Below are 13,286 nucleotides of genomic sequence, written 5' to 3' on the forward strand. Positions count from 1 at the left end.
GCAGCTGCCTTTCCAATTAGCTATAGGCAGCAATTGGGCTGCCTGTCAGCCTCCCCTTTTTCACCTTTTCACTCTTTCACCTTGACCTTCAAGCCTGAGTCCCTCAGCCTCTCCTAAGAGGTGTGCCCCAGGGCTCTTGGTGGAGTATCTCAGAGCAGCTTCAATCCAGCTTCATGGCAACAAGACTTGGGAGTCCACCTACATGTTAAAATCTGGGCCCTAATATATAATGTCTTCCAGGAGGAAAACTCAAAGGCTTAATAAACAGCCTGTATTAATAAGTAAAGGATTATTTTAGCCTCTTAGAAACACATCTGTATGAAATCACAGCGTGGTTTAGTTTCTATAAGGACCAACCTGTTCATGAAACCAGAGCACAGCGTTTCCCCCTGGATAAGCTTGTGCCTTGCTGGGGGTGAGTGACCTGCTGCCCATCAAGGTGAACAAAGCCTGGAGTGGGGAACAGAACGGTCTCCTAGCTGGAAGGGAAGTGAGGGCATTTGCTCCCTGAAGCTTGATAAACTTGACAGCTGTTGAATTTTAATCACCTTGACAGGCTGTAGTGAAAGCTGTGGTTAACTATTCTGGGCAGAGTGAAGCCGCAGTGCTGGGAGACTGAATGAGAACAAGCACTTTGAGGAAGAAACAACATGGAGAGATGGAAGAAAGAAGTTTCTTGAGGCCCAGAAGATGGTAGATCCCAGACCTGTCTGCTATTCTCTTTTTGTGCTAGTTTTCATGACCTGGGCCATGCAAGGAGGCAGCATGAGGAAGGAGGGCCCCAAGCCTGCTGACTCCAACCTGTTGTGATCACTGGCAGGATTTCCCCATTGATTCATTGTTTGCCTTTCTTATTGCCACACCATAAAATCAGCAGGGGGACGGCCTTCCTCACCCTGAGTCACAGAGCTGAGTTTCTTGAACTTGGAGCAAATCAGTTCTTTTTCTGTGGGGAATCCCATAGGTCTGACGTAGCTGAAATTGCTTCGGCAACCACTTCTAGTCTGCAAAAGGTATTAAGGCACAGCTGTTCTCTGCTGGTTTTCATATTATAGTGAAAGAACTGAGCTTCTTCTTGGGCATATGGGACCGAGCTGTCTTGAATCTCAAGAGATGTGTCCCCAGTGATGATGCCCTGCAGTGTCTTGTGGGATGTGGGCATTGTACCCCAAAACCACAGTCACCAAGAGGGTGGGTGGGTTTATTGCACATGGCTTTAAGTATGTGAAAGTCAGGTATCTGTTGTGGAGCTAATAGCTCGGGCTGCACTTATACTTAGTTTTACATTTGCCTTATTGTGGGTAATATGTACATCTCCCTGCAGGTCTTTTTCTCTCTATTGACACTAAATGTGATTTCCAAATGCCTGAATTAGGATAGTCCTCTCATATGGAGATATTTTGAAGATGAATATCTCTTACTCTTTTGTGTAAGGTTATTTTAACATTTCCATGTGACATTAAATAGATACAAGCATTCTTATTTTCCTTCTACATCAATACTGTAGAGTCACGTTTGCTGTCTGTGGTTTACCTCTGCTCCCAGGCAAACAGCCTGCTTCTTTCTTGTTTCCATCTCTTCATCCAGCAGCACCCAACTGGTGAGCATCCATAGCATCATGGCAGTTTGCTGACTGCTTAGCTGTCCCCTGCAGAACCTCTGCTGCTGTTCAGGAATCAGAAAATGAAAACAACCGATCGATTTTTGGTCTCCAAAGCTGAACAAAACTGAAAGAGTGAAAGTAACCACAGGCAAATCTGCCAGCTCTCCGCTGATGAGTTTTTGTAGCAGAGCGATTGGTGACAGACGCCAGACCCCACTGCCACTGAGCTGTACCTGCTGTGCATGCACACAGACCATGGCACACAGTCTGGTCGAGTTCATACACCTGAAGTAACCTCAAGTAATCCAAATTTGGGTAACCCAATGTGCAAGCTTTTCCTGCTAAACTGTAAAGCATTAAAAATACTGCTTGATCCTTACAGGGATGTGTTTCTCTCCAAAACGCAGGAACAGCTGCTCAAGACCAATAGTTTATAAATACAGCACTCGTTTTGGTGCTGGAGTAGGCAACCTCTTATCTCTTGCATCCTTAACTACTCTCTGCCCACTTTTCTCCATAAATGTGATACTTCTTGCATTGCAGTGAACATGAGTTGTGTTGTTTGCATAGCTATGCTCCTTAATGGACATTGCATGGCAAACCTTTGAGAACCCTCACCTGAAGCCCTCCTCTTGGCCGCCCTCTAAGGAGAGCAGTCCAGAACAGCATGTATCATACATGAGAGCCACATTTTATAGAATCATAGAATCATTAAGGTTGGAAATGACCGCTAAGATCCTCTGCTCCAGCCATCAATCTATCTCCCTTGCATTTCGTTTTCTTGTGCCCATTTGGCTTCTGTGATTTATTCCTTCCTTAAGATCTACACTGCAGCTCTGTGGCTCTTCATTTGCTTCTTCCATGGAGACAGAAAGGTAAAAAAAGACTTTGGTAGCATCTCTTCTTCTGCAATGGAAACAGTATCATCCTCTGACTGCTGGTTCCAAATCCTCTCCCTCCTACTCTGCAGCCACAAGAGGCGTATCTCTCCTCATTTGGACTTCTACAGCATCAGTCTAACATCTGTTAGAAAGGGAAGGTGGGTAAATGTCAGGAGAAGATTCTAATGGAGATGCCAAGGTTGGGCTTGAACACGCCTTCCTGTTTCTTTTCTACTACGATGCAGGAAGATTACTGGAAATATGTCATCTACAAACGTCTGATCTCCCACATGACTTGGAGAAGACTGGAGGATTTGGTAGGATTTTTCTATCTCTGAGCTTTAACAGTTGAAGAAATGAAGGCTTGTCTTACAAAGCAGACCACATGGGAGCTGGCCTGCAGTAGAGGGATGTTCAACATTACTCACAGCACTTCTCCATCCAGAAAGTGCCCAGCTCCAGACACTCTGCAGCCTTTGCTTACATTGACTTGAAAGACAGAATGGTGTCAGCAATGAAGCATAAAAACACAGTTTTTATTAAAAATCAACAAGATGAAAAAGCATGACCTAACAGTCATTGGGAGTTGAGTGTGAGGTTCATGGCTTCTTCTCATTATTTCCCCAACTCACTCTTACCGTAGTCCTTGACTGTTGTCTGTATTTTAGACATAGCACATTTTCTTTCTTTATATATATGTATTATGTAGCTTTTTGCAGATTAATTAAAACTATGGGCAAGTCCACACTTCCATACTATGGAAGAGTCCAGTTTCATTCCCACGGGTCACTCATTCGTAGCTAAGCTGGACTCACTTTCCTCCCCTGCCAAATGCAGACTGCCCATATGAGAATTTTACACTGGTCCACCCCTAAAGGTGATCTTGATTAGCTTTTGTTGATGCCAACTACGTGGGAAAACTTGTTGTCAACCAAGACTTGCTGCTAATTGCTCTGTGTGGGATTTCACCATCGGGCCTTTGGAAAACTTGAGCTATGTTTGCACAGCATTTTTGATATCACACCTGGGTCCTGGTTGTAGTACTCAGTACCTTAGCTAATATCTGCTTTGCTTACTTCCTGCTTTGCTGTGGATATTATAAGTCTTTTTTGAAAATAACCCAAACCAACCAAACAAACAAAAAAGAACCGACACAGTTCTTTGGTTCTTTGTTTCTCTGTATGCAGTGACTTCTTGTGAGCAGCAGAACTCTAATAATAGCCTGCAACTTCACTGTGTTAAAAGCAGAAGCCCAGTGAGTACTGCTGGGACACCAAACTCGGCATCTTGCTATTCTTATTCAGAAATGTCCATCAAATGCTGTTCTCACCTTGAGTCCCAGAATCCCTTTGCTCCAACATCTCAAGGCTGCACCTTGCTTTGGATGTTCCTGCCTGAGGCTGACCAATTAGACACAGAGGTTCTTTCCAACCTCAGCCATCATTCTGTGGAGACACTTCCAGGGCCTATAACAACATTAGACTCCATGACTTTTGCCTAATATATTTCTGGTCCAGGTCCCAAACTCTGATACATCCTAGTTATAACAGGTGGTTATTTGTTATCATCGTCGTTATCAATTTTTAACGCCATTTCCAACCCACTTGTGATGTAGAAAAACAGCATCTCTCCTACAGCTTTCCTTTGGGAGACCATAGGAGCGAACTCTTTTTGTTCCCTTGGAAATCAGAAGAGAGTGTTCCCTCCAAACCCTTTATCCAGTACTAATGGAAGAAGCCCTGTCTCCACCAAACCTCCTGTATGCTGTTTGGACATGGGCTCAGTAGTTGTTGTAAAGCAGCAGACAGAGCAGTTTGCAATCCTCTATATGCTTATTCCCTGGAGGGGGAATATTGGCTATTTCATGAGCGTGGGCTTTGGAGTTGATAAGCACCATATAGAAAAAGGGAGTGCTCGTGGTTCATATATTGATGCAAACATCAGAGAGGACCTGTTCAGTGAGATACAACTTGAAAATGGTCCTCCTGTATCTAGAAAATAGAAAGAAATGAAATATATATAGAATGTCATTAACACGTGCTATTACAAAACCATTACAATTACGCAAGGGGAAACGTGTGCTCTGACTCTATTAACTGTATTTTGAGAGGCCGTAGAAGAGCAGCCCATGAACATCTGTGTGTACTCAGAGACAGGATGTACCGCCTAATGCCACCGAGGCTGTCTGCTGGGAATAGAAACTCAGCACCCCATGGGAAATGAGGAAGTTAAAAGAGAAATCAGCAAGCTAAGCTATCTGTTTCCGATCTGTTTCTGACATGTTGTTCTCCCTAGTAAACCTGGGTGAAATCCTGAGGAAATAGCAACTGTTGCCCCCCATTTCTAGGAAGATGTGAGCAAATCTCCACAGAGTAATAACAGAAATCTCTCTTTTTTTAATGTAATTTTTTTTGTTGTTTTTTATTAGAAGTTACAGATTGATATTGGTGCAGGTGCGTATTGCAGTGGGGCTCTGAATATATGTCCATTTCTCAGGGGGGAAAAACAAACTGACAGTTCAGCTGCTGCTTCTGAGACCCGGCTTCAAGGTAAGTCCTTGCTCCTTTCTCCACTGACTCCCATATTTGATGGGTTAATGGTTGGACTGGATGATCTTAGTGGTCTTTCCAACCTTCATGATTCTGTGATTTCAAAGCATTTCCTTAATCTTTGGAATAAATACAGCAGATAAAGGGTGTGCTTCAATTGCTGAGATCTTACCATCCCCGTAGGAGAAAACTATATTTTCTGCGTGCATGTACTTTTCAGAGCTCTGACATTTTGTATTACAGAGGGCAAAGGGAGAAGGAATGACTTGGAAAAGAAGTATAAGCATATAGAAGTAAAGGTCTGGAGAACACGGGAGAGGTACTTAGAGGCAGCAGAGACTGGAGGAAGCTGGGAACTTGTGACCATATGAACTATTCTCTGAGAAAATCACAGAATCAGATGGAATACGGGAAAAAAAAGAACAAACCACTTTTGGTGATGTTCAGATAAAAACCTCAAAGAGAGAATATCATTCCCAATGGAGATAAGCCAGCCCTCTGAACCATCACTCCCAGAATCATAGAATGGAACTGTAGAATTGTTTGAGTTGGAAGGGACCCTTGAAGGACATTTGGTCCAACACCTCTGCAATGAACAGGGACACCTCCAGCTCAATCAGGTTGCTCAGAGCCTCATCCAGCCTGCCCTTGAGTGTCTCCAAGGAGACTCTGATCCCCTGGATCCTGTTAGAGATGCAGCACACAGCTGCATTGGTGCTGTGTCACCTGTCTAGAAAAGGCACCAAAGCCTGACAGGATGCTTTGAAGTGGTGCTGCCTTTGCTGCTCACCTGCTGACCTGGAAAAATGTTGGACCTGATCTGGGATACTTCAGGAAAACTGCTTCTCATCAATGCTGGACCAAAGTTGTGTGAGATGCATTGAAGGTGTTGGGTGGCTGGAGCAACCAGGTACTCCTTGATGCCTTATCTGGCAACATCATTTATCTTTGCACCACTACCAGCCAACCACAGTGTGTACCAAGCAGTAGGGAGTAGACTTGGAGTCTGTACCCTATTTCATATGCAACCTGAGGATAAGGTATATTTAAGATATTGTTTTGGCCCACGAATAGAATTTGGCTTACAGCCATAGCAAAGACTTGGTTCAAGGTTAATCAGAAATGCCATTAAAACACCTTGCATAATGAACCTGTGAGTTTCAGCTGGCAAATCACCTGGAAAATTCACACCAAACTCTTGAATAAAGGAGGGAGCTTTCTCAACCCATGACCTTGCAAAGGACCTCTGGAAAAACCCATTTTCAACACAGATCCTGGCACCACCCCTTTACAGCCCAACTTGAGCTCTTGCTTGAGAAATCCAATAAAACAGCCAACTTTCCCTGCCTGGAGACCATATATAAATCACCCCACAGTCACAGCTTCAGATTGTAGCAGGGGCATTCAAAAATCCTCCACAGTTTTGGGGCTGCAAGCAGCATCACGTGAATAAACTTATTTATGTGCCACTCTTTCACACGGTAGGTTGGTTTCTGTATCTGAAATGGAATTGTATGTATGTATTAAGCTTGTGGAGGGGGTGGTGCAAAGAAAGGAACTTTTCTGCCTGAGGTGGTTCAGCTCTCCAGAGCATGACAGTACCGCCTCCTGCAGCTTTTAATTCTCAGTTTTCAGCTTGCTTCTCATCATGTTCCTGATCCAGCACTAGTAAAGAGATAAAGGCCCTGATGGGATGGTTGGTAACTGCCCACAGCAGGGGGAGTGGAACTGGATGATTTTTAAGGACCCTTCCAACCCAAGCTATTCTGTGATTCTTTGACTCTGTGGTTCTATGTCTTGTGTCATATAAATGATATCTCTGTCTCAGTATTCCAAATGCAAGGGGAATTAATATATGAGGGTCAGGGAACAGAATACAAAAGGGCAATGTGCAAGGAGATTTTCCAATCCAAGAGCAATCTCAGACACCTCCCCGGACAAATGTGGGATTTATGTTTTAGAGACCATAATGCCTTTCTCTCCTGTGAATCCTTCCAGCTGCTTTTCCTACCAGCCTGGTTTCATATGCTAATTATTCAAAAATCACTCATTTGAACATCTAGCAATGAAAATGGAAATATCACTGCTATCCCAAAGCCTGCAGTGCAGCTGAAAGAAGATAAAGCATCCTGAACCACAATGAAATTAGGAACAGTTTTCTCCGAACAGAAAGATCTTGCTGACTGCTGACAATCGTGTCAACACCTGAGAAAGATGAAATAGAATCTATTTCTGGACCAGAAATAGAAATTCTTGTGTCCGCTCCTTTCACTGTACAGGAAAAAGGAACATGCAAAGCTGAAGACGTGGATCAGTAGAAATTCTTTGCAACCATGGGAAAAGTTATATCATTATGTATCAATATACATCAACATATCAGTATTCTTCTCCAGAAAGGGGTTGAGCACTGGAACAGGCTGCTCAGGGAGATGGTGGAGTCACCATGCTGGGAGGTGTTCAAGAAACATGGAGATGTGGTACTTGGGGATGTGGTTCAGTGGGCAGTATTGGTAGTAGGTGATTGGCAAGATGAGATGATCTTAGAGGTCTTTTCCAATCTTAATGATTATATGATTCCATGAATATCTGTATTGCTATAGCAGCTGCCAGTGAGATGGAGGAATCCCTCGTGTTTGTTGCTGGCATCTGCTCAATCCCTTCTCTTCATCCATGTCTCTCTCTGTAAGTTTGTGATTTTGGGTTGGACACCCTAAAAAGGCAAGAAGAACACACGTTGCTCAGTTGTCTGAGCACCAGGACCCCAAGGTGGACCATTTGGGATCATGTATCTGATTTGAATTCTGCTGTGAGCACAGATGAGTTAGGGAGAAGCACATTTCTGTGTGATCTTCAATGGGGCAAGAGACATGTGGCAAGCTTAGCACCACTGAGATTTTCCCTCTAAATGCCTCACAAGACTAATGCTCAGCTCAGCATCCAAGCTGTTGGGACAGAATGTGAATCCAGATGAGGTCTTCTTCTGTGGAAAAGTCCCTGGAGCAGAAGGGAGCAAGATGTTATAGTGACATAAGGTCTTCCAGACCCCTAAAAAAACAAGAAACTAAAAGTGCAGAGATTCAGGACTCTGCCTTCCTAGGAGCTCTTGGTCAGCATAGGTAGGATGGAAAGAGTGCTGGAAAGGATGACCCAACCATATGCTTCAGTGCAGGAGTGGACCTCTATGGGTGCCCTGATCATCCAGCTGGGCTCCTCCAGCAGCAGCAGACGTTTATGTTACCAGCTTGTCCGAAAGCTTTTTCCAGACAGTAGCATTTGTTTTGCTAAGAAAACTTTTCTGTGTTGTCTGATTAGAACTGGGATGGGTTTGGATCACACTTCAGAGGGGTTGAACTCCCACTGCTGCCTCCTCTAGGCACATCCTATGAGGAGTAGCTGAGGGAATTGGGATTGCTCATTGTGGAGGAGACTCAAGGGAGACCTTATCACTCTCTACAGCTGACTGAAAGGAGGTTGTATTGATCTGGGGTTCAGCCAGTGAGGCATTGGCAAAGGCTGCCAAGGGAGGTAGTGGAGTCACCGTCTCTGGAGGTGTTCAAGAAGAGGGCAGATGGAGCACCAAGGGCCATGGTTAGTGGGCATGGTGGGGATGGGTTATGGTTGGACTGGATGAGCTTAGTGGTCATTTCCAACCTTAATGATTCTGTGATTTTATGATTCTAAAACCTATTTTAGAGTTCATCCTTATTCTGCTGTTGTTTTTTTCAGTATCCAAGAGGGATTAATATCTCCTTTCTTGCTCTTTCAAAGTCCCCTCTGCCAGCCATGCTGCACAAGGACAAAAATGAGTCAAGGTTTGATGAGATTTCTCTGAGCTTGGTGTCTGTATTTGATCTCCAGGTGAGCAAGAGCTCAAAGTCCTCCCTGCGATGCTGCTGCTGCTGCTGCAGATCTCACTGAGCTGCCTCTGGCTGGGACGTGGTGAGGTGGTGACATCCTTTGAAAGTTCATGCCCTCAGTTTTTCTTCCGGGAAACCCCCCCAAATGAAGCCCTGGAGCCAGAGAACCCAGCCTGGATCTGCCAGCGTTACAAGAATCAGTATTATTTTGCCACCCTGTATGACAGGAGCAGGCGTATTCCCGTGTACTCTGCTTACCTGTACCAACCTGGACCTGGCACAAGACCTAAAACCTGGCTGGTGGAACCCCAGGTGAGTGTTCACCTCATCTACTTCTGGGAGCCCTGTGGGCTCCATGTCTCTTATCCACATCCTCTTCCCATTCTGTCCACCTGTAAAGACCCCCTAAGTGATCTAAGCTTCAAAGAGGATGTCTGTGCTCTTGTTTTCCCCAAGCAGTAGCGTGTTGACAGATTGAACTAAAGCATGAAAAACACAGAGAGAGCTATTTGTGGATATGGGTCTGAACGGAGAAATGAGCAGGGCTGGTGACAGTGTGATGAGATGTAGGTGATGAAGGTTGGATGTGATTAATAGGGGCAGCAGGAACTGAGGAGAGTCTTGTGCAGGTGTGGGATGTGGAGGTGGAAGGAAAGGGAACCAGATGTGTCACACTTGTGTCTCTCCAAAGTCACCTCTCAGACCTGGGAGAACGGAAAATACATTGCATGTATCCACCCACACTCCTGCTGCAGGCTAGGTCTCAAAGATCACAAGCCAGATGAAGTGCTGTCATATTTTGAGCTTTGTTTTATTTTAATCTCCTGTCAAGGAGGGACAGCTTTATGATTTCTCTCTGGTATGTTTTCCTTGCATTGAAAAAGCAGAAAAAAAAACGAGTGCTCGGAACTCAGAGACTTTTGTTCCATGAAAATATGCTCCACTGCTCCCATCCTCAGTACTAACGCTTTTTCCTCTTTACCTGTCAAGCTGATGGGTCTGAGTTACCCCAAAACAATGGAAAGAGAATGGACACTCTCAAAATATTTCAACGTCACTTCAGAGCAGCTTGGCAAGAGCCAGGCTATCCTCCAGGATTACAAGAACTTGACGGGTTTGAACCGTGGCCATTTGAACCCCAGTGGACATCACTCTGACTCCAGCAGCAGGACAGCAACATTCAGCCTCACCAACATCATTCCTCAAGATGAGAAACTCAATGGTGGTGCCTGGAACAACTACGAGCAGCAAACCATGATGAGGAGGACGGTGGGCTGTAACAAGACCTATGTCGTGGTGGGTGCTGTGCCTGGGAACAACTATATCGCCAAGGGCAGGGTGAATAAGCCCAGCCACATCTGGTCGAGTGCTTGCTGTGAGGTGGACAAAAACCACAGAGAGGCTTGGGGGGTCATTGCTGAGAATGACAAGAATGAGGTACAGCTCCTCACACTGGGGGAGCTGGAGGAGGTGTTGACCCACCTTTATGGGCGGGATCAGGTTTATCTGTTTGATAGTGACTGTCCCAGGGAATAAGCCCTGTTTCATATCTTAGGTATCCTACCATACCCACCAGCATTTGTCCTGCTTCCCTCTCTAGGGGTTTTCTATCTGTTTCTCAGAGCCCCTTCTTTGAAAATAAAAGGAAGAAAGAGGCCAGTAAGGCCTCTGGCTCATTTGCTTTCCTCCTGTGCTGCCCACCCTTGCAATGATGGTTCTGGGATATCAGTCTGAATACCAGTCCATGGAAAAGGAATCAGTTTGTCCTTAAGACTAGAGATGTATTGCTTTTTGTGCCTTCCTATTTCTCCATGCCCATGTACAGACTGCTGATCCTTACCCTCTTTCATTCAGCATCACTGTTAACATACTGGTGACTTATCCATTGCCTTCTCAGTAAAGTTCCCAGGCAAGGTTGGCTCATATAATCCATGGATTATCCAGATTCCTCCTTGGAGATACTCAAAATCCATCTGGACTTTGTAGTGGACAACCTGCTCTGGCTGACCTGCCTGACACAGCCAAGGGCAAAAGTAAAGGGTAGACAGAAAGAGGAAAGTGGAAAGGAGGAAGGCTAGTAAGCATAGGAGGAACATCACAACTCTGTTGAGCTCCATAAATAAGTAAAATAAGAAGGAAGGAGATAACCTGCATCTAATCTCTAAGCTCCTTAACTCAGAGTTTACATGAAGGCCATGCTTATGTAAATTTATTAGCACGTTTCTGTTTGCTTGGTTCTGGATCGTGTACCTTGAAAGCAAGAGCTGAGCTATCAGGCAGCCAGGCTCAGGGATTAGATATACAGCAGACTTTGACCAGCCCAAGATAAATTTCTGTGATGCCCTCGTGGAATAACTTCATTTTCTGCCCAACTTCTGAACCTTTTCTGCAGATTTACATACGATTGATTTATTTTATTTTTTCCATTGTAAAATGTATTCGGTGGGTATAAAAGTTCAATATATGCCTTACAATTTTGTTCCTGAGTCGTTTATGATATAAATTATTTGCTCCAATGTTGGATCCTAGAGTTTCTTTCCTTTGAAATTTCCACTCTTAGTAATGCCTTAGTTTGTAAGGCTTCTTTGCCAGAGGTAGGCTGTCCAAAGCCAATCTGAAAATACCATGACACCTATGAGAAGTGCTATCATCAGACTGTCACTACTTTTTCTATTAACTTTCCTCTACTAAGAAGATAATGGTGCAGACTTCATGCACGATCTGCCTCAACTACTAAGACAGCAGCTTGACACTGAATTTTTCAGCTCCAGTGCTATTGGGCTGGTTGTGACTCCAGAGCTGTCCCTCCCTGTGTCCATAGTCTTCTGGCATCTTTGCCACCTGCTCCATTGCTCACTGCAGAATTGTGACTATTTCTAGAGTACAAAATTAGGGGCACCACTCATATCCCCCTTTCTTTGATAGACCCATGTGGACTCAGTCCTCCTGCCCTAACGTTTCAAACTGTCAAGAGCTTTTTCAGGCTTCTGGAGCACTGCACTGGGACTGAGACTGCTTTATGAAGTTTCCAATCCACAAAATGAAAACAGTATTATTTTCATTTTACTGAAACAGACAGTACAACAGCTTTCAGTTTTACTGTTTTCCTCATCCACTGAACTAAAACAGGTATTTTCTGAGGATCGGGGGGGAGTTTCAGCAGTATAGAAACAATAAAAATAAGAGGAGAGAGAAGCCTTTGGTTTTGAGCAAAGGGAGCTGGAAAACAGGACTGCCCATGCGCAGGAAATTTTGTCATTTCAAAATGTGGTTTCAATCTGAATCACAACAAAACCCCAAAAGTTTCCAAATTCCCCTTGAAATGGAAATTCTGAGAGTTTGGGCCTGGAAATGCTGAAACAGGGTGTTTCTGATACCTCCTCCTGCCTTAGACTTGCTAAAAGAAAGTGACTTTCTCATCAGCTTGCGACAGCACCACGACCTGCTTCCCTGAGGATGCAAAAGGCTTTCTGGAGACATCTACAATGACATCTACCCATCTCCAAGGGTCACTAGGCTCTGAGCATTACTTTAGCAGCCCTCATCCCAGATGGACTGTTCAGGCACTGCACAGCTGGTTTGCAACTGGAGCATGCAGCCAAGTGATTGAAGGAGTGGTGTCAGGAAGGTGAGGGAAGATGTAAACTGTTGGCAGGATAGAAGACTCAATTTCAGGTCTTGCAAATGGGTGAAATCATTTATGCAGAAGTGTTCTTAGAGCCCTGTAGTGGCATTACTCTGCCCCGCATCCACAGACTTCACCCTTCTCCTATATGGACCTATGTATGGTTGGGGCAAAATCATTGGAGCTTCTCCAGGATAATATTTAGCATGGATATAAATGTTGCAGCTTTAAAAATAAAATCTATCTGGGAAATATCTCCCCTGAATTTCTTCTACATAAAAACCAAAGAAGAAAATAGAGAATTAGCAACCTGGAAATGACTGATAGAGCTGGTGTTGCTGAAGTCCTGAGTTCTTTGCTCACATGCTTTCATAGTCCCCAGACGAGCATATATTGGCCCTGCCAAACATTTATTCCTACAGGAGGAGAAAAAATGAATCTAGAAAGAGTGGGTAACTAAAATGTTAAGAATGTGACTGAGAGGGCCTGTACTGCTCACTGCTTTCATGCACTCAGATTACATCTTTTAAGTTGTCTGAGATATGGACCCTTTTTGTCTGCTGAACGGTACCTGTGCATAAGGTCACCACCTCTTGTTTTTCTTTCATTTGTCACTGCAACCAAAAGAATCGTGCTTCAATTTATGCTTGAGAAATTATTTTGTCTTTGTGTGGTAGGAAATGCTTTCAGCAATGCCTTTGGAGAGGTGAATGACACATCCTGAAAGTCTCGGTGACTTCTGGGGCTGGGTCTGAGCTCAGTGCTTGGGCA

The 13,286-nt window shown here is 44.4% G+C and overlaps 1 protein-coding gene across 3 annotated transcripts in view; it reads left to right on the forward strand.

The window, feature by feature from the left end:
• Positions 1-11,389, forward strand: part of LOC140253459 (endonuclease domain-containing 1 protein-like) — a 45,779-nt gene extending 34,390 nt beyond the window's left edge. The window contains exons 1-4 of one of the 3 annotated variants that reach the window (XM_072339069.1): positions 4,779-4,885; positions 4,981-5,033; positions 8,892-9,202; positions 9,881-11,389. In XM_072339069.1, coding sequence (XP_072195170.1) covers positions 4,884-4,885; positions 4,981-5,033; positions 8,892-9,202; positions 9,881-10,426 — 912 coding nt within the window. In that variant the 5' untranslated portion in view covers positions 4,779-4,883 and the 3' untranslated portion in view covers positions 10,427-11,389. Of the gene's footprint in view, positions 1-4,778; positions 4,886-4,980; positions 5,034-6,382; positions 6,515-8,891; positions 9,203-9,880 lie in introns of those variants that run through there. The other 2 variants (XM_072339064.1, XM_072339074.1) reach the window with 2 other exon arrangements.
• Positions 11,390-13,286: the final 1,897 nt, after the last annotated feature.

This window comes from Excalfactoria chinensis, chromosome 1 (genome assembly GCF_039878825.1).
Source record: "Excalfactoria chinensis isolate bCotChi1 chromosome 1, bCotChi1.hap2, whole genome shotgun sequence".
In the NCBI taxonomy this organism is placed as follows: Eukaryota; Metazoa; Chordata; class Aves; order Galliformes; family Phasianidae; genus Excalfactoria; species Excalfactoria chinensis.